Source organism: Somniosus microcephalus, chromosome 18 (assembly GCF_052327205.1).
Source record: "Somniosus microcephalus isolate GS21.2 chromosome 18, FLI_Smic_1.0, whole genome shotgun sequence".
NCBI lineage: Eukaryota > Metazoa > Chordata > Chondrichthyes > Squaliformes > Somniosidae > Somniosus > Somniosus microcephalus.
This window is the reverse complement of record NC_141004.1, coordinates 17,091,029-17,112,783: the sequence shown is the minus strand read 5'-3', so window position 1 is coordinate 17,112,783 and position 21,755 is coordinate 17,091,029. Positions and strand designations below refer to the sequence as shown.

At 47.2% G+C, this 21,755-nt stretch overlaps 1 protein-coding gene across 2 annotated transcripts in view; it reads right to left on the bottom strand.

Moving 5' to 3' along the window:
• golt1a (golgi transport 1A) overlaps positions 1–20,361 on the bottom strand; it is a 44,264-nt gene extending 23,903 nt beyond the window's left edge. For both annotated transcript variants that reach the window (XM_086011111.1, XM_086011112.1), the window contains exons 1-4: positions 20,234–20,361; positions 13,534–13,625; positions 8,763–8,941; positions 4,876–4,957 (exon numbers count right to left, since the gene is read on the bottom strand). In XM_086011111.1, the coding sequence (XP_085867237.1) occupies positions 4,876–4,957; positions 8,763–8,941; positions 13,534–13,625; positions 20,234–20,258 (378 nt within the window). In that variant the 5' untranslated portion in view covers positions 20,259–20,361. The remainder of the gene's footprint in view (positions 1–4,875; positions 4,958–8,762; positions 8,942–13,533; positions 13,626–20,233) is intronic.
• Between the last annotated feature and the right edge of the window lie 1,394 nt (positions 20,362–21,755).

The following is a 21,755-nucleotide window of genomic DNA, read 5'->3' as shown; positions in this document are numbered from 1 at the left end:
CCTTAAAAAACAAAGCATTCCTTCTTTGCACAATCACGAATCTAGCCAAACTGAACATTAAATTAATTGCCGCTCCGCTGGACTCGGGCAGACTCTCCTGCAATCCCCAGCTCAAAATTGAGTCCCACGGGATTCCCATCCTCGCTCTTCGGTCCCCACCCAGCAAAAAAGCTTCACACAACTGTCGAACATAGTACTTAAAGTCATTTAACTGCGGACGTAACACCAGTAAATGGGACAGAGTCTCATCCCGTGTCCCACACACTGGGCAAGTTGCCGCCTCCACTCGTCCAATCTTGCACAAGACCGTCATGGTAAAAATCCGGTTATGAGCCAATTTGAAATCCAGTTCAATCCATTCTGGACATTTAAAATTCACCCACACTCCCTTCCAAATCCTGTTGAAGTCCAGCTGTGGGTATATCACAGAAATCACAGAAACCCCACAGTGCAGATAGAGGCCATTTCGGCCCATCGAGCCTGCACCGACACATATCCCACCCGATCCCCGTAACCCCTACACCAACACATATCCCACCCTAACCCCACGTATTTAATCCCCCTAACACTAAGGGTCAATTTATCATAGCCAATCATCCTAACCTGCACATCTTTGGACTGCCAAAACTCCTGACCAGCAGGTGTCTTGAATCTCCATTCTCTAAATACCTCAGAAATCTCGAGTATTACAGTTGTCAAATTGGACCAATTCTCCCCCTTTCTCCAGTACAAAACTTGGAAAAGCAGGATGCATTTTACTTCCATTGGAGATTTCCGGATTTATTTCTTCCATCCAATCCTGCGGCATTGCCCTCACAATCTTCTCATACATGATCCCTATTGCTTTTTCCTCTACCTCCAGATCCTCCTCCCACACCATGTCCCTCACTACCGCTTCCGGCAACCAACCTGGAATTACCTCGTATAATACATCTTTCACAGATATAATCCCAGCTTTTATAAAAGCTTAATTAAATAAAAGCTCTCCTTCAATGTTGACCCACCTGTTCAAAAATAAGGGCTGTTCTAAAAATTCCTCAGCCCCCTTGGGCATAAACTGCACACTTTTTAAAAATTGGGCCCAAGTCTCTACAACCCCCTTATAAAACCTAGGGAGAAGTTTGATCGATTTCAAAAGCATATTATGGCCCAGAAATTCGGGTCTCCACGGGTGAGTACGCGCTGGGTACTCACCCGTAAGCCGAATGGAAGTGCCGATTTTCTGCATGCACTGCGCATGCGCGGGAAACCGGCACTTCCGATCCTCTGAACGAAGGGGTTCAGAGGTCAAACGCGCGCGCAGGGGAGGCTGCGCGTACGCTTTGAACTTAGTTTTTTTTTTAACAGGTTTTCACGCGAGGTTAAGCCTGCAGGATTTACACATTTAAAAAGCAGGTGTAAGGCCTGCTTTTTGCAAGGTAAGTGGTCAATTAATTAAAATTAAAACATTTTTTCCACAGTTTTATTATTTTTAAATACTTTAAAGCAAGATAAGTTTATTTTTAGCCCCGTTAGAATATAAAATTATTTTTTTCAAAAATTTAAATTATTGTTTAAAATAGTTATTTAATGTAATTTATAGTTTATTTAAAAAGTGTGATTTAAAAAAAAAATTATTTGAAGGTTTACTGCTATTTTGGGGCCCGTAGTATTTATAAGTTTTGACAGGTCTTCCCGTCAATCTTATGAATGGGCTTTTCCCTCCTCCGATTGGCTGCCCATGGCTCACGTGATCCCAGGGGACACATCGCACTAACTACGCCCCTGGGACACGCAAGCACAGCGCGCCGGCAGCTGGGCCAGGCCCCGGAGCGGAATTCCATGGGGCCCTACAGCTCAACTGCCGGCACGCAAGGTAAGTGCAGGTCGGGGGCTTACACCCGCGGGAAGCCCCCGACCTGAATTTCTGGGCCAATATTGTATTCCATATACAATATCCCCTGCGCTCCTATCCCACTTCGTTTTAAAAAATGCTCAAAACTCTTCCAAAAACTTGTATTTGACTTCTGAAGAAATCTCTTCACCCATTTGATTCTAAAGGATTTTATCTTCAAATCAATATCTGGGAAATTGAGTCCTCCCCGATTTCTCCTTCCAATGATGGTATTGTAAGCCACCAAGGCTGGTTTCCCTTCCCATAAAAACTGCACACAAGCCTCTCGGATGGACTTTTCCGCCCACTCAGGAATATCCTCCACCGTCAGTAAGTACCATAGCTTAGATAGCAGGAGAGCAGACACCACTGTCGCTCTTCCTTGCACTTTCAACCACCTTCTTTCCCATCTTCCCAAAATCTTTTTAATTTTCATAACCTTCGGTTCCCAATTTAATCGATCCACGTCATCCCTGTCTTTCTTGCACCCCATATGCACCCGTAGAACTTCCAAAACCTCCACCACCTTAAAGGGACTTTCCCCCAACCATTCCCCCCTACCCCTTCCTGCAACCAGGCATTGGGACTTACTATAATTCACTCTGGCTCCTGAAGCTCTACAATATTCCTCCACTACATCCATAGCTTTCCTCACTGACTCCCCATTTCTCAATGTTAAGGTTGTGTCATCTGCATATTGGTGTATCACCGACACCAGCCCAGAACTGGGGACCACAATCCCAACTACACCTTGTTTCTTTCGCATCATGTAACCTAATGGTTCTGCTTCCAATGTGTACAACAATGGGGACAGGGGACAACCCTGCCTCACTGATCTCTGTATCGGAAAATACTTGGATAAAAAACCATTACATTTAACACAGCTAAATATGTTTGAATAAAAAATCCTTATCCACTGAATGAAATTTTTCTTGAAACCTTCAATAAAAACTCATGAGAGACCCTATCAAAGGCTTTCTCTTGATCTATCTTTAATACATAAGCCTCCCTCCCACTCTCTTCCATGAGCTCTATCGCATCTCGGATTGAGACCAGAGTCTGCAATGTCCCAGCCTATGACTCCATAGGACTGAGAGGGCAAAACTATTTGCGGCAACACCTCCTTCAAACGATTTGCCATAACCCTCGCCAAGATCTTATAATCCACATTTAATAATGTCATGGGCCTCCAATTCTTCAGATCCTGTCTATCCCTTTATTTTTATATAAGCTAAGCTTATGATACCTCTCCTCATAGATGGGGCCAGGCTTCCCTCAATTTTAATTTCCTTAAAAACTTCTAAGATCAATGGACTTAAAATCTCGAAAAATTATTTATAAAATTCTGCACTTAGTCCATCGGACCCTGGGCTTTTCCCCCCCTTCATTCCACTTATTGCTACTTTTATTTCCGCTAATCCTACTTCTTTGTCACACATGCTTCTCTCATCCTCCTTTAAACCCTCTTCAATAAAAGCACTAACCTTCTCCATCGCCAAATTGGAAACGTCTTCTTTTGTATATAACTCTTGATAAAAGCTGCTAGCCGCCTCTAAAATCTCCCCACTTTCATGAATGATCTTCTCCCCAACCTTCAACTCTTCAATTAATGATAATCTCTGTCGCAGCTTCTCTTGCTCTAGAAAATATCGAGTGCATCTTTCGCCCTCCAATGCATCTCTAGCCTTCGCACGGAGAATGGCCCCCTTGCATTTTTCAGCTTGCAATAATTCCCACTCTTCCTTTAGCACCTGGAACGTAGTCTCCGCTCCCTTATCCCCTCCATCAACTGCTTTACAGACATCCGTAAACCTTTTGTTTATATTCTCTTCTCGACGCCGGTTAGCTGCTGCCCTCTTTTTCCCATAAGGTACCGAAAATACTTTTACCTCATATTTGAAATTGTCCCACCAAACTCTTCTTTCTTTCAAGGACAAAGGTTCCTTCCGAGCATTCTTTATTATATTTATAATCCCTTCTTTATAAGCAATTTCTTTCAGGTATTGATTGTTTAAAATCCACACCCCTGAACCGATCTTAACTCTGCTGTTCCTAATTCTAAGAACCAAAGCCGAGTGGTCACTAAAAAATACTTTTTATAATAAACCTCCATCACCTCAGAACTTAACCCTTCCCGCATTAACACAAAATCTATTCGGCTCTGTTTTAAAACATCACCCACCCAACCTGATCTGGAGAACTCCCTTTTTATGGGGTTCCGGTCCCTCCATAAGTCTCTCAAATTTAAATTTGCCATCATTTTTACAATCATCCCTCTGGAGTTATCATCCTTAAAGGTCATCTGGGCTGAAATGTCCATCCGAGATAAAAATACATTAAAATCCCCCACTATACAAGGATTTTCCACCTCTGCTGCTTCAGTGAATAACCCCCGAAAAAACTCGCGACGTTTGCAATGGTCGTTCGGTGCATAGATATTAAGTAAAAGTCTTTCCACCTCCTCTTGGCCACTGATCGTCACCTCGAACCCAACATTCGGCTTTGGTCGGCAGGCAAAGCAGCTTCCCTCGCCACAGTCCTCATGTACCGCTTGGATAATATCCCAAGCTCGTATCTCCTTATCCTCGCACCGAACCACCACCGTGCTTTCTTTTCCAAACCTCCTGGGGTCCCGGTCCAAATCTTTGGGCCCTTTTTCTTTCCCTTCCAACCACAGTTTCTTCCCTAATTAAATTAATCTTGGGAACACTGTCCCGACCCCTCAGCAGCCATCTGGCTGTTTTTTATGGGCCAAAAAGGCCCTAAAACCTGAAAACAAAATCCCGAAAACCCACCACCAACTTTTTACAAACTCACTCCAACTCCCTGCTGCAATCAGTAACACCTGTTCACTCCTAGCCCCTCCCACCTAGAGAGTGGACCACTGAGCCACAGCTGCCACTTAGCAACTGAGCCATTGGCTGCCACTTAGCAACTGAGCCATTGGCTGCCACTTGGAAAACAAATACAAAATGAGAGGGAAGAGCTGAGGAGTGTCTTACCGTGCTGAGTCCGGGTAACGTAAAGATTAATCCCAGGACTGGAATCTTGGAGAGAAATTCCGATACAAGTGGGAGAGTGCTCCTGGGAAAAGAGTTGCACATTGGGGGGAAGGTTTAATTAAATTGAATATTTAGGAGACATTTTGTGTTTTCTATGGGGGAAAAATTCGGTTGTTTTGCGCCTCCCGTTAGCAACTAGCGCCCAGGCGCGGCGCCGCCAACACCTCCCGCGAAATTCAGCGCCCTGCTCGCGCCCCGGTTGCAATCTTCGGTTGGGCCCCACGACTTACCGCCAGACGCTATGTCCGACAGGGTCAGGGGGGCGTACCTGCGGCCGGGGCGGCACTATTTAAAGGCGAGGTGCCGGGTGGCCATTTTTGTTGCCAGCACCTGCCTCCGCTGCTGTCCCTGGCCTCCTGAGCACCCCCCGCCCCCCACTCCCCCACGGAGTGCCGGCTGCGCTCCATGGGCCCAGCACTTATATTGCATGCTGGTCTCTTTTGCCGGCACTCCGATCCCAGTGGCCCAGCTGGGCACCGGGTCGCGCTGCGCAAGGCCCCTCCCCTTTAAGAAGTGGAGGAAGGCCTGCAATTCCGCGGCGCGACAGCATGTGGCACCGTGATATTCCCTCACAGCGCCCCAGGATGGATTCGGGGCGATTCCAGTAGTGTCCCGCTTCCCTCTTGGGGCGCTACCACTCAATTACGGCTGCGGAGGTGCTAATTTTTTGGGGGCGCTAAAAGTAGCGTGGGACTGGAGTCACATGTAGGCCCAGACCGGGTAAGGATGACAGGCTTCCTTTCCGAAAGGACATTAATGATACCAGGTGGGTTTTTAGAGAACCCAACAGCTTCACGGTCACTTTTACTGATACCAGCTTTTGCTTTATTAGATTTCTTTTTAACTGAATTGAAATTCTCAAACTGCCATATGTGGGATTTAAACCCACCATTTTACTGGATTACTAGACCCACAACATAACCACTACATTACCAAGCATGTCTAATTATACGCAGGCATGTGATATGTTGGATCAACATGCGCACATTTAATGACCAGGCTCCAGCCTCTCTGCGAATATTCTGATCCAGACTGAGGCAGTTGGCGTTCAGATGGTCCCAAAAGTTAATAAATCGCCCACTCCCTCAAATATCTATCCAGATAAGACTGACTGGCACGGGGCATCTCGTGGCGCGCCACGTTAGTTAGACTTTTTCCTCTTACTCTTCAGCTCAAAATGTTTTTTGCCCTGTAAGTTGCTGGAAGTGTGAGCCAATAACGGAGGGGGTGAGAGCAGCAGGGCGTCTGGGACCTCAGTGAACGACGGGGTGCCCACCGTCTATCTCCATAACCAATGAGATTTAAGGATAGAGAAACAGAGGAACAACAGAGAAGGAAAGTAAGAACATAAGAACGTAAGAAATAGGAGCAGGAATAGGCCACTTGGCCCCTCGAGCCTGCTCCGCCATGGCTGATCTAGGGCTCAAAGCCAATTCCCTGCCCGCTCCCCATAACATAGAAACATAGAAGATAGGAGCAGGAGTAGGCCATTCGGCCCCTCGAGCCTGTTCCGCCATTTAATGAGATCATGGCTGACCATCCAAATTCAGTACCCTGTCCCTGCTTTCTCCCCATATCCCTTGATCCCTTTAGCCTTAAGAAATATATCTAACTCCTTCTTGCATATATCTAATGAATTGGCCTCAACTGTCTTCTGTGGTAGAGAATTCCACAGGTTCACCACTCTCTGGGTGAAGAAATTACTCCTCATCTCTGTCCTAAATGGCTTACCCCTTATCCTTAGACTGTGACCCCTGGTTCTGGACTCCCCCGCCATCGGGAACATCCTTCCTGCATCTAGTCTGTCTAGTCCTGTTAGAATTTTATAAGTTTCAATGAGATCCCCTCTCATTCTTCTAAACTCCAGCGAGTACAAGCCCAATTGACCCAATCTCTCCTCATACGTCATTCCTGCCATCCCAGGTATCAGTCTGGTGAATCATCTCTTCACTCCCTTATCTTGCAAAAATCTGTCTATCTCCACCTTAAATGTATTTAATGACTCCGCCTCCACGGCACTCTGCGTCAGAGAATGCCACAGATTTACGACCCTCTGAGAGAAGAAATTCCTCCTCATCTCAGTTCTAAAAGGGCGGCCCTTTATTCTGAAACTATGCCCCCAAGTTCTAGATTTCCCCATGAGGGGAAACATCCTCTCTGCATCTACCTTGTCGAGCTCCATCAGTGTCTTATATATTTCAATAAGATCACCTCTCATTCTTCTAAATTCCAATGAGTATAGGCCCAACCTGCTCAACCTTTCTTCATAAGTCAACCCCCCCATCTCAGGAATCAACCGTGTGAATCGTCTCTGAACTGCCTCCAATGCAAGTATATCCTTCCTTAAATAAGGAGACCAAAACTGTACGCGGTACTCAAGGTGTGGTCTCACCTATACTCTGTACAGTTGTAGCAGGACTTCCCTGCTTTTATACTCCATTCCCTTTGCAATAATGGCCAACATTCCATTTGCCTTTTTGATTACTTGCTGTACCTACATGCTAACTTTTTGTGTTTCATGCACAAGGACCCCCAGGTCCTTCTGAGCTGTAGCATTTTGTAATCTCTCTCCATTTAAATAATAATTTGCTTTTTTATTTTTCCTGCCAAAGTGGATAACCTTGCACTTTCCCACATTATACTCCATCTGCCAGATGTTTGCCCACTCACTTAGCCTGTCTATATCCCTTTGCAGATTCTTTGAGTCCTCTGCAGAACTTACTTTCTTTGTATCATCCGCAAACTTGGCTACATTACACTCGGTCCCTTCATCCAAGTCATTAATATAGATTGTAAATAGTTGAGGCCCCAGCACCGATCCCTGTGGCACCCCACTAGTTATCGTTTGCCAACCGGAAAATGACCCATTTATCCTGACTCTCTGCTTTCTGTTAGTTAGCCAATTCTCTATCCATGCTAATATATTACCCCCAACTCCGTGAGGTCTTATCTTATGCAGTAACCTTTTATGTGGCAGCTTATCGAATGCCTTCTGGAAATCCAAATACACCGCATCCACTGGCTCACCTTTGTCCACCCTGCTCGTTACATCCTCAAAGAACTCCAGCAAATTTGTTAAACATGATTTCCCTTTCATAAAACCATGCTGACTCTGCTTGACTGCATTATGATTTTCCAAATGCCCTGCTACTGCTTCCTTCATGAAGGACTCCAGCATTTTCCCAATGACAGATGTTAGGCTAACTGTGAATTAGAGTCAAATTAGATACCTAAAGAGGGAAAGAAGAATTTGATTAAGAGAAAGAAAGAAAGAAAGAAAGAAAGAAAGATAGAAAGATAGAAAGAAAGAAAGAAAGAAAGATAGAAAGAAAGAAAGAAAGAAAGAAGAAAATATTTAAAAAATAATTTTTTTTAAATCTCTAACAATTTACTACCTGTAGGAATGAAACTCCACAGTTTAAATTGTTCCCTTTCTGGGCTGGAGAGGTTTATTGACATTGCAGGAACATAAACCTTGTCATTTACAAGGTACTTACGCTGTTAAGTACCAGCCCTGACTTTCTACGGTGCGTTTAATGGGCAATTAATGTGCAAATGCAGCAAATCCATGAAATTCACAGGGAGGTCGAGAGCGAGCCGCTGTTTTCACGAGGCTAATGGAGGAATGACGCAAATTGTCCAGCAACTTGTGGCGAATCGCAGATCACAGGCATATCTCTTCCTCGCTGCAAGTTGCTGGACGATTTACACATTGATAACGGCGAGTGCCATTCAACCCGCTGTCATTTTCGGCAGCAAATTCTGGGCCATCAATAAGCCCCCCCCGCCCCCCCGACCCAAGCATTTCTAACAGAAATGAGCCTTACTTGAAAAGTTGAAAAAATCCGTAGCTTTCACAAAGCATGCCGACTATAGGCCACCTCAGCAGCACCAGCAGAATCCCGCCCAGGAAGAAACTCGAGCCTCTTAGCTTCTGCCGCTGGAAGAAGAATCGAAACGTGTTCTGTAGCCCCGTGATGAAGGGAAGGCCGGAAACAAAGAGGATCTGATGAGGGCGAAGAAAAGCAAATGAAACTCAGAGCTGGAGTATGGTGTCCAATTCTGGGCACCGCACTTTAGGAAGGACATGAAGGCTTTGGAGAGGGTGCAGAAGAGATTTACCAGAATGATTCCAGGGATGAGGAAATACAGTTACGTGGATAGACTGGAGAAGCTGGGGTTGTTCTCCTTGGAGCAGAGAAGGCTAAGAGGAGATTTGATAGAGGTGTTCAAAATCATGAAGGGTTTAGATAGAGTAAATAAAGAGAAACTGTTTCCAATGGCTGAAGGATCGATAACCAGAGGGCACAGGTTTAAGGTGATTGGCAAAAGAACCAGAGGCGACACGAGGAAAAACTTTTTTACGCAACGAGTGGTTAGTATTTGCCTGATAGGGCGGTGGATACAGATTCAATAGTAGCCTTCAAAAGGGAATTGGATAAATACTTGAAGGAGAAAAAATTGCAGGGACATGGGGCAAGAACGGAGTGTGGGACTAACTGGATTGCTCTTCGAAAGAGCCGGCGCAGACTCGATGGGCCGAATGGCCTCCTTCTGTGCTGTACTATTCTATAATTCTACGATTCTAAGAGATTTACTAGGATGGCACCAGGGATGAGGGACTTCAGTTATGTGAAGAGACTGGAGAAGTTGGTATTGTTTTCCTTAGAGCAGAGAAGGTTAAGGGGAGATTTAATAGAGATGTTCAAAATTACGTGGGGTTTTGATAGAGTAGATCGGGAGAAACTGTTTCCACTGGCAGGAGGGTCAGGAACCAAAGGACACAGATTTAAGATGATTGGCAAAGGAACCAGAGGGGAAGATGAGGAGAATATTTTTAAACAGTGGCTTGCTGTGATTTGGAATACATTACCTGAAAGGGCGGTGGAGGCAAATTCAGTGGTAACTTTCAAAAGGGAATTGGATATATACTTGAAGGGGAAAAATTTGCAGGGCTCTGAGGAAAGAGCAGTGGAGCGGGACTAATTGGATAGCTCTACCAAAGAGCCGGCACAGGCACGATGGGCCAAATGGTCTCCTTCTGTGCTGTATGATTCTATGGAACACTGATCATATTTCACAGCTAATCTTTCCTGAAGATTTATAGATTTTGCAGCAAAACTAATGGGATGAAATTAGTGCACATTTAGAATGGGGCAATCAGGGTAATTTGCACAGATTTGTAAAGGATTTGCGCTCGACTAACCCTCGACCCTTGTTTCAAGAATTGTTTCCAGGTCCCTGTGTTCTAATAATCTCCGGGGGGAAAATTCGGTTGCTTTGCACCTCCCGTTAGCGCCTTAAGGAGGCGCTAATGGGGCGCAAAGCAACTAGCGCCCGGGCGCGGCGATGTTTGCGCCGCTCGTGAAATTGACCAGACATTTTGCGGCGGCGCTAAACACTACTGCCATGATCTCCTGTGCCCGCAGATCATGACGTCAGTCGAGCGTGCAAAGCCCTGGAGCGCCCCGGACTGGATATTGAGTGGCGCCCCCTTCCTTACCGCCTGCCGCTAGCAACGACAGGTTGAGGGGGGCGTTTTGCAGTCAGGAAGGGACTGGGGGAGCGCTATTTAAAGGCGACCGCTTCCTGACTTTTTTTGTTGGCGACATTTTTGCACCACGCATTCTGAGAGAGAGAGACTTCTAGAGAGATTCAACGCTGTGTGAAGGAGTTTTGGGTACTGAGCTGCACTTTGCAGGTTCATTTTGATTTGACCTTCCTTGCATCGATTTAGAAGAGACTATGGGGGCTGCACTCTGAGCTCTTTCCCTGGGCCTCTCCATTGTTCTTTGCAGCAGATTTGATGTACAGGTCTCTCCAGGCCAAGATTCAAGGCTGCAATGAGCAGGGAGTGGATGGAGAGCAAGATCGACCCTCCCCTTTAAGAACTGGCTGGCGCCAGTGTGTCTGTGTTCCATTGCTGACTGACATCACATGAGCTTCGCCAGTGCTCTGAGTTAACGCCTCGCTCCTCAGCGTTAGCGCCTTAAGAGAGGTGTGTAGCACCTGATTTAGCGCTCAAATCACCTCCAGGGGTGATAGAAGCCAAGTTTGCAGTCGGAGGCGATAATTAGTGCCAGGCGCTAAATTTTGCGCCCGGCCGATAATTGCGCCCCAAACGGGGGTGATACCAAATTTCTCCCCCTCCAAGTTTATATGAAGTGAATCTAATCAGGCACAGCAGAGATTCCACGTCACAAAATCATCTGAGAGGTGGAGGCCCTCAGTGGGTGAAGCCCTCCCCACAGAACGGGGACGGCTAAAAGGGATACCCTGTATCCTTTTATTGCTAGGACATCTACGGCCAGGAATTTCCTCGGGGCTGGTCCCGCTCCGCCGCCGTACCTCCGCTGGAAGCGAGATGGAAACCCCGCTTACACACGTGAGTGGAGTTTCTGCCGCACTTCTGACGGAATGGGAGCAACCCCGAGAAAGTTCCGGCCCCAGTGCAGGACCCCTCCGAGGCTGAAAAGAGCGAGAGAGAAAAAACCACCAAAGATAAATCAGGAAGTGATGATCAGGTGATGCCATAGTCTGATTGTAAAGGGAAGGGAAGAGTGTGGGACCTCCAGTTTGAGGTCCTGGGAAAACCTTTATGGAACAGTGTGGGAATCTGAGAAAAACTGCTTGCATTTTTATTGTTTAAGATACAACACCCTTTAATTTCCCCCCTCTCCCCTTCAATTTCCCCCCTCCCCCCTTCAATTTCCCCCCTCTCCCCTTCAATTTCCCCTCTCCCCCCTTCAATTTCCCCCCTCCCATTTTCCCCCTCTCCCCTTCAATTTCTCCCCTCCCCCCTTCAATTCCCCCCCTCCCCCCTTCAATTTCCCCCCTCCCCTTTAATTTCTCCCCTCCCCCTTCAATTTCCCCCTCCCATTTCTCCCCTCCCCCCCTCCCATTTCTCCCCTCCCCCCTTCAATTTCCCCCCTCCCCCCTTCAATTTCCCCCCTCCCCCCTTCAATTTCCCCCCTCCCCCCTTCAATTTCCCCCCTCCCCCCTTCAATATTCCCCTCCTCCAATATTCCCCTCCTTTTGATTTGCCTGAGCCACGCAACTGCTTGCTGGGACTGAGAGGCAACTGGACAGGTGACCTGCTCCAGGCTTCTCCGAGTCAGTTGCTAGGTTGCGGAGCGAGCCCTGGTGCTGACTCTGTTGTCCCCTCCCTTTCAGGGGTGTCTGGCTGCCCCACACGAGATGAACGACTCAGCAGTTTAGGCAGCCGTGCCAATGTCCGCCTGCTCCACACCTGGGTGATCCCACACACTGTGCCACCGCCCTGCCAACTTTCATTCTGAGTCTTTCCTCCCTCCTCCAGATGGCTCCTCACACCAACAAAAAACTTTTCTCACTTCATAGAAATTTACAGCACAGAAAAGAGACCATTCGGCCCATCATGTCTGTGCCGGCCGAAAAAGAGCTATTCGCCCTAATCCCACTTTCTAGTTCTTGCTCCGTAGCCCTGCAGGTTACGGCACCTCAAGTGCATATCCAAGTACTTTTTAAATGTGATGAGGGTTTCTGCCTCTACCACCCTTTCAGGCAGTGAGTTCCAGACCCCCACCACCCTCTGGGTGAAAGAATTTCTCCTCAACTCAACTCTAATCCTTCTACCAATTACTTTAAATCTATGTCCCCTGGTTCTTGACCTCTCTGCTAATGGAAATAGGGCCTTCCTATCCACTCTCTCACACACTTCACTTAAGAACATCTTTTTCTGGGGTTCCTTGAAAACTCCAACAGCTGCCCTGGCTGAGATTAGCCAACTCAATACATGGTTGGGGGGGGGGGGGGGGGGGGGACCTTCGTGGTCCGTGAGGCTCAATCTCACGCTGGTGGTGGGGGGAAGCGGACATTACCCACTGAGCTACCAGAGGGCTCCAGTGGGCTATAGAATGGGAATGCCATCAACGCATGTAGCCTGTGCTCTCAGGCACCGTAGAATCCCCAATAGCCTGGGGATCAGATTGGGATGAATCCTAACATTTATTCCATTCCCAGTGGTTGATATCGGCATAAAAAATGGCGGAGCGGGTAAATCCACCACTAATACATCTTCAGGTCATTTTATCCTTCATTATTTTATCTCTCGTGTGTTAGATCATGCTCATGGATGGGTTCCAGCTCCCAAACCTTCAAGAGCGAATATTTTTGCTTTGAAATCTGGGAACGGTTTCAATAATTCACCCGCGCAAACAAACCAAATCCCATTTGATAATTGTTATTAGGCACGTTGCCTCTAGAAGAAACTCCTTTTCAGTCTTTGAATGCGGTAGAACATTATGAGACCGCGTTTAAAAGATGAAATGAATTTATTAAACAATGGACAAATGATTTAACAGTGATCAAACACAGTTATATATTTACTGTAGAATGCCTTTGATCTAACTCAGTGCAGCCAAAATAACAAAAGGAAAATCGCAACTCTGAGAACTAATCTAATCTTTTATATACACAGGGTTTCTTATTTAACCTGGAATTCCAAACTGTCACACACTTCCTTTTCTGAGGTCATTCCATTCTGCCTTTTCTTGAGATTCTCCTATGAACCACCAACCCTGCAAACTCCTCATACATGTTATAAGGGAGAATACTCACGTTTCCAAATCCCAGGAGCACTCTGTCAAAATACAAGAGGACACCAAGCAGAAGGAAAAACACACCGAATCCCATCAATCCCACTCCGATTCCTGCAAGGAAATCACATCTATTTGAAAGATCCACTCCCGTGTTTTTGAAACTCCTTAATATGCAGACTCATTTCCAAAAATTCAGTCACTTCTATAATAGACAAGCCATGCCCGTCATAGTGCCTTTCTGGGAAAAAGCAGCCAATATTCTTGCAGCTGGTATCGACCCACTATCCAGAGGGACGGAATCGTGGGACGCACGGCAACATAAAGAACCAACACCATATCACTGACCCAACAGCAGAGGTCCCCGGCTTCGACCTCTCTCGGAGAGGGTGGACGGCGTTCGACCGAATCCGCACAGGGCACGGACGATGCGGCCACCTGCTCCATAAGTGGAAGATGAGGGACGACCTGAGGTGCGACTGTGGCCCTGAGTCCCAGACCATGGAACACATCACATCAACCTGCCCACTGAGATCTGTTGCGGGAGGCACCTCATTTCTCCCCTCGGCATCTCAGGAGGCCATCGAATGGAAAGCCAAACAAGACATCCCGTTGCAAGCTTTGCCCGTCATACGAAACAACAATAGTGCCACTAACTGCCTTCGTGCTGTGAAGATGATCAACAGATCCTAAACCTGAGCATCAGGCACTGAATGGTACTGTAGCAATGTTCATGGAAAACACCATAGTAAATAGGACCACAGTACTGGACCCCAAAGATTAGGAGACAAAACACCCCAAATACTGAACTAATCCCAGCATTCCAGTACACAGGCCTTAGGGATCATAGCCTCGCTTCATAGACCTGAAGAAAAGGTTGCTAAGATTTGAATTTTGGTCAGTTCATCTTGTGACCTGGTGGCCTGCAGTGTTTATTGTAGTGAGAGGTTAGTAATAGTATAGTTTGCTGTAATGAGAGCAGACAGCACACCAGAGAAAGGGTTTCCACTAGGGTTGCAAAATTCTGGGAATTTTTAAAAGAGGAAGCTTTCCATGGGAATTTTATGGGAATTTTGAGTTTTTTTGCACACTGAGGGGGAGAAATTGGGTAAGTAGCGCCACTTGTTAGCGCCTAAAGAGGCAGGCAGTGGCTGTAGCGCCACTGGCTGCGCCTCCTGCGATATTGAGTTGGGGCGATAATGGTGGCGTTAGTCTTTTGCACTGCGCCGCCACCGATGACGCCATCGGTGTGCGCAGCGCCCCGTTCGCGATATTTGGTAGCGAACGCCGCAGTTGTGCCGTTCGCTACCCGCGCCCAGTTCACGGGGCCTTACTGTGCCGGCAGCGGTGCAAGTTAAGGTGGAGGTGCGGGGCGGCCGCCTGCCAGCACCTCCGTCCCCGGCCTCCTAACCCCCCCGCCCCCCCGCGGCATTGCCGGCTGTTTCCCGAGAGCCCGGCACTTCTCCTTGGTGCCGGGCTCGTTTGCCGGCACTCGCAATCGGGGTTCGCGCTGTTGCAGGCACCTCCCCCTTAACAGTGGGAGGAAGGCCTGCAGTACCGCAGCGTGCCGCGCCGCAGCGTGTGGCGCTGCGGCACGTTGTGCTGCGATATTCAGTTTCAGCGCCCTAAGAGGGACGCGGAGCACCTCGAGCCTCGCCCCGTGTCCCTCGAGGGGAAATGAAACTGAATATTGGACGATTGCTGAAGCCGCGAACGCTGCGCTAAATCCTGCGCTCAGGCGACTTTTGCGCCACTTTGGCGCCCCAACCCAATTTCTAGGCCTGATGGTTTTTGTCTCTGACCCTTATATTATCTTTGTCATCAAAATAGACATACTGTTCCATGCCAATAAAAACAGGCTTTCAAAACTTTACTTCGGTTATAATTTTGAACTTTATCGAACCCCCACAAAAAAGACCCATCTAAAATAAAATAAAAAGAGCGTCAGCTTATTTAACCTGTAATTTGTCCTTATTTTGTCCCTTTGAGTCTTCTACTCATGAATCTTCTACTCATTGCTCCTCCTGATTCTCTGACTCTGGCTCGGACGTGTCCATCTCCTCTGTGTCACTGTCTAGCTGTGTGGTGGACACTTCTGTATCTGGCTCAATAAGTTGTAGGTTTGCCCAGACAGCTTCAGTGTGGTGTTCTTGTTCTTTGTCGTTTGCTTGGAGTTGTAGGTTGCTGCAACTACCTGTTTTCCCCTGACGTACTTAGCAACTTGCTTGGCTCTCTTGTACATTGTTTCCATGGTTCTCAAACCCATGATGTCCTTGAGGAACAGGTTGAGCCCATGAGCTGCGCACCCAATAGACGTAATATGAGGGTAGGCCTCCTCCACTTGAGCCCAAGCAGCCTTCATATTCGCAGCATTGTCAGTAACTACTGCAAAGACCTTTTGTGATCCAAGATCGTTGATGACTGCTTTCAGCTCATCAGCAATGTATGTGCCTGTGTGTCTGTTGTCCTTTGTGTCTGTGCTCTTGAAGAACACTGGGAGAGGAGTGGAGACGATGTAGTTTATGATGCCCTCCCCTCGTACATTTGACCACCCATCTGAGATAACTGCAACACAGTCTGCCATCGCTATCGTTTCTTTGAGCTTTCCTTGGACTCTGTTATACTCAGCCTCCAGCAAATAAGTAGACAAAGCATGTCTGGTGGGAGGACAGTATGCAGGGCGAATAACATTGAAAAATCTCTTCCAGTACACATTGGCTGTGAGCATGAGGGGTGAGCCTGTTGCATATACAGCTCGAGCAAGGCACTCATCTGCATTCTTCTGGCTATGGTTATCCATTGTATCAAAGAACCTTCCAAGTGGGCCAGGAGTTGCTGATAAGGAGCCTGATGCTGAATGTGAACCATCATCTTCTTGAATGGAAGCAGAGGAACTCTGGGCTGACTGCTGTGAGCTTTGAGTGAAGTTGTTGCATTTGGATAAATGCTGCTGCATCTTTGTGGCATTCTTTACATATGGCTTTGTACAGTGTTTGCACATGTACACAATCTTTCCATCTTTAATGCCTGGGGTAAAATGCTTCCACACATCCGACGATAAATGTGGCATTGTTCTATGCAGAGAAATAAAGGTCATTCATCTCTGTGTCGAACTGCAGTCGATCAGCACGATTGCAACAGGGTGAGTAAATTTTTCCTGATGCTCCATGTGATGGAAGCATGACCTGTGCATGCACGATGCTACATCACCAATAGAGGGAGCTAATCACTCATCCACTCATCCAATCAATCAGGACACATTTGTTCACAGTCACACACAAAACTTGTAATTATTAAAACAAGCCAAGAAGATAAACATATATTGATTAAGAAATTCCTTAATAATTAAGACTCCATCTCTGTTAGTAATTTTAAGAGAGGACCTGTGAAAAAAATGAAAGAAATACAAAAAAAACAATATTATGCTAGCATGTGCTTTTTTGGGCAAAATTCCCAAGCTAAACTTCCCGTGGAAAATTTCCAGAAATTTACCGGAAACTTTCCACCCCTTCGCAACCCTAGTTTCCACCCAAATATTGACCACACATGATTCCTCATAAGAACATAAGGACATAAGAAATAGGAGCAGGAGTAGGCCATATACAGCCCCTCAAGCCTGCTCCACCATTCAATAAGATCATGGCTGATCTTCTAGCTCAGCTCCACTTTGCCGCACTATCCCCATATCCCTTGATTCCCTTAGTATCCAAAAATCTATCGATCTCTGTCTTCAATATACTCAACGACTGAGCCTCCACAGCCCCCTGGGGTAGAGAATTCCAAAGATTCACAAAACCCTCTGAGTGAAGAAATTTCTCCTTATCTCAGTCCTAAACGGCTGGCCCCTTATCCTGAGACTATGCCCCTTAGCTCTAGACTCCCCAGCCAGGGGGAAACAGCCTCTCAGCATCTACCATCTTATTGTGTGCGCGCCCTTACTAAAGCTGTGTCCTTCACTGGATTGGAGGGATTAGCAGGCATTACCCACTAAGCTATAGGGAAACTTGTTTTGGGAGTCTCGTATTGGGCATGTGGACGATATAACCCGTCCATCGGAGCCGATCGAGCGTGGTCAAAGCTTCGATGCTGGGGATGTTGGCCTGAGCAAGAACACTGATGTTGGTGCGCCTATCCTGCCAATGGATTTGCAGGATCTTGTGGAGGAAGCGTTGGTGGTACCTCTCCAGTGCTTTGAGGTGCCTGCTATACATGGTCCATGTCACTGAGGCATACAGCAGGGGGGGTATCACTGCTGCTCCGTAGACCATGAGTTTAGTGCCGGATTTGAGGTCCTGGTCTTCAAACACTCTCTTCCTCAGGCTCTACTCGGAGCTCCGACACGGCAAGAGAGCCCCAGGTGGGCAGAGGAAATGCTTCAAGGACACCCTCAAAGCCTCCTTGAAAAAGTGTAACATCCCCACCGACACCTGGGAATCCCTGGCCCAAGACCGCACAAAGTGGAGGAGAAGCATCCGGGAAGGCGCCGAACACCTCGAGTCTCTTCGCCGGGAGCAAGCGGAGGCCAAGCGCAGGCAGCGCAAGGAGCGCATGTCAACCCAAGTACCCCACCCACCCACCCCTTCAACCACCGTCTGCCCCACCTGTGACAGAGACTGTAGGTCCCGCATTGGACTCATCAGTCACCTGAGAACTAATTTTTAGTGTGGAAGCAAGTCATCCTCGGTTCCGAGGGACTGCCTAAGAAGAAGAAGAATAGGGGAACTCCAACAGGCTAGAGGTTTGAGATGGCATTGCCACCGACGACTGTGCAATCATTCTAAACACGTGCGTGCCATGCCTGTACCCTTACTGCGCACAGATCATTTTCCTTGCACATGTCCTTTGCTTGCACATGTACTTACTGTTTGCAGATCCTTTCCTTTAAATTGTTCTTGTGATGTGGGCAAAGCTGGCAAGGCCGACATTTATTGTCCATCTCTGGTTGCCCTGAAAAGTTAAAGTGGTGGTGGGACTTCTGTTTGAACTGTTGCAGTCCTAGTGCTGATGGCCTTCCTATGATGGTGTTAGATGGGAAATTCTAGGATACTGAGCCAGCAACGATGAAGGAACGGTGATACACTACAACTTGCATTTATATAGCACCTTTAGCATAGTAAAACGTCCCAAGGCGTTTCACAGGAGAGTTATCAAACAAAATTAGACCCTGAGCCACAGAAGGAGATATTAGGTACAGGTGACCAAAAACTTGGTCAAAGGGGTAGGTTTTAAGGAGCGTCTTAAAGGAGGAGAGCGAGGCGGTGAGGTTTAGGGAGGGAATTCCAGAGCTTAGGGCCCAGGCGGCTGAAGGCAAAGAAAGAAAGACTTGCATTTATAGAGCGCCTCTCCTGACCTCAGGACGTCCCAAAGCTCTTTACAGCCAATCAAGTACTTTTTTTGAAGTGTAGTCACTGTTGTAATGTAGGAAACATTCCTGCCAAAGGAGACGAGAGAGGTAGAGAGGCGGAGAGATTTAGGGATGGAATTCCGGAGCTTAGGGCCAGGGCAATTGAAGGCACGGCCGCCAATGGTGGAGCGATTAAAATCGGAGGAGGCCAGAATTGGAGCAGCACTGAGATCTCAGAGGGTTGTGGGGCTGGAGGAGATCACGGAGATAGGCAGGGGCAAGGCCAGGGAGGGGTTTGAAAACAAGGATGAGAATTTTAAAATTGAGGCGTTGCCAGACCAGGAGCCAATGTAGGTCAGCATGCACAGGGGGTGATGGATGAACGGGACTTGGTGTGATATGTCCAATTCAGGGTGATGTGTGACCTGGTTGGCGGGGGGGGAGGGGGGGGGGGGCGTGTGCGGGTTTGGAGCTGGTGTTCCTACGAATCAGCCATGGTCCCAGGTCCTAATCAACGTCCAGCGACCACGTTGGAAAGTGGCTTGTTCTGCGGATGTCGGAGGATTGGGCTCTGTTGCGACGCTCCCTACAGTCAAATAGCTTTCAGCGTCTCGGCTCAAGCAGGACTTGAGTGAAGTGCTGAAAGGGCCGCCCATGGAACAGACCTTAACCCTGTTGAACCGTAATACAAAAAAGAAATTACTGCAGATGCTGGAAACCTGAAATAAAAACAGAAAATGCTGGAGATACTCAGCAGGCCAGGCAGCATCTGTAAAGAGAGAAAAACAGAGTTAACGTTTCAGGTCAATGACCTTTCATCAGAACTGGAAAAAAAGCAGGAAATGGAACAGATTTTTAAGCAAGTGTAGGGGCTGGGAAAGGAGGGGAAAACTTGCTTAAAAATCTGTTCCATTTCCTGCTTTTTTTCCCAGTTCTGACGAAAGGTCATCGACCTGAAATGTTGACTCTGTTTCTCTCTCTTCACAGATGCTGCCTGACCTGTTGAGTATCTCCACCATTTTCTGTTTTTATTCCTGTTAAACCGTGCCGGCTGCAGCTCACCTCCCCCCACCCGTGTAAGAATCAGTGACTGCAGGACAGGAGGCGAGGAAAGAAAGATTTTAAATCCAACAGCCTATAAATCACACCAAACACTTAGCCAAACATAGAGCAGGTGGACATCATACCCGGGAGCTTACAGCAGTCGTAACTGCCTCTGTTTTCAGGTTGGTGAATTCCTCCTTACAAGTCGCGACTGGGAGATTGCCAGGTCACTGACGGCCGATCTAACTCCGAGCACAAATCAATAGTCATTTACTGAACCACAGCCTCCCACAACACCCCTTGCGTATCGCACCCCTCCTTTGTCATTACTTACTCTGCGTGTCTGTTAAGGAAATCATTTTCTTTAAATGTAATTTCTTTCCAAAAATAAGAAAAAAAAATTAATATTTAATCAGAATTCAGACTGCCTCCCAGGCTTGCCCGGTGAGTTGTTGCAAAATGTGACCCTTGGTTCGAATCACAAGTACCTACTGAGCAATCACAGCCCGAGGGAAGGTGGCAAAAGTCCACTCCACTATCCCAGATGCATAAACTTCAATAATGCTTCTTAAGCATAATGCTTAATCATAAACCCAGTCATCAGCCTGGGACACGCAGTCAGTGCGGAGGTCGTAATATGGCTCAGACCTGGCTTGTTTAAAAAAAACACACACACATACACCCACACAATCCAGTTTTGCCCTGTAACAAATTGACAACCTGGACAAGCCGGGTCAGAAACACATCATCAGGCTCCCCCTACTGGTTCAGTTAGTACATCACGAGGCCACAAGAAAGGTTTGGCTGAACAATGCCATTTGGCCCATTTGCTCCCATCCCTTCAGAATGCCAACCTTTCCATCCTCCTATTACAGTATCTGACTGTGCCTTAAAAGGTTTGTGACGTAAACTTGAGGTCATCCAAAACTCTGCTGCCCGTGTCCTAACTCGCACCAAGTCCCGTTCGCCCATCGCCCCCTGTGCTCGCTGACCTACATTGGCTCCCGGTTAAGCAACGGCTCAATTTTAAAATTCTCCTCCTTCTTTTCAAATCTCTTCAAGGCCTCGCCCCTCCCTATCTCTGTAATCTTCTCCAGCCCCACAGCCCCCACCGAGATATCTGCGCTCCTCTAATTCTTGAGCATCCCTGATTTTAATCGCTCAACCATCGGTGGCCGTGCCTTCAGCTGCCTGGGCCCTAAGCTCTGGAATTCCCTCCCTAAACCTCTCCGCCTCTCTTTCATCCTTTAAGACGCTCCTTAAATCTTACCTCTCTGGCCTAATTTCTCCTTATGTGGCTCGGTATCAAATTTTGTTTTATGACACTCCTGTAAAGCGCCCTGGGACGTTTTACTACGTTAAAAGCACAAGTTGTTGTTGTTGTTGTTGGTCTTGCCGGTTAGCCCTCTCTGTAAAAAACAACCACCTTCCACCTAGCCTACACTTGCCCTTCACAATCCTGAACTTGCCTGGTAGCCTGTGCACCTGATTGTCCTGAGTTTATTTTCTCTATCCCATTAATTAGCTTACATACCGCTCCATAGGATCCCTCTAAGATGTCTCTCATTAAGGCTGAAGATACCTCGCTTCTCAAGCCCTCGGAGCCCCTTCTACTCGTACTGGGGATCAACTAAATTGCTCTTCTCTGCCCCTCTAGCACTTGGGTGGCCTCCTTATAGTGAGATAACCAGAACTGTGCACAGTACCCCAGGATTTTAAAGTATAGTTGGAACAGGACATATAGCATGGATTAAAGGGCTTTAAAAATTGGAAAACACCAGTTTGGTTAATTGAGTTGGAATCCTAATAACTAGTAAGTGAATGGTAACAGGTAGTAATTTTCAAATACACAATAG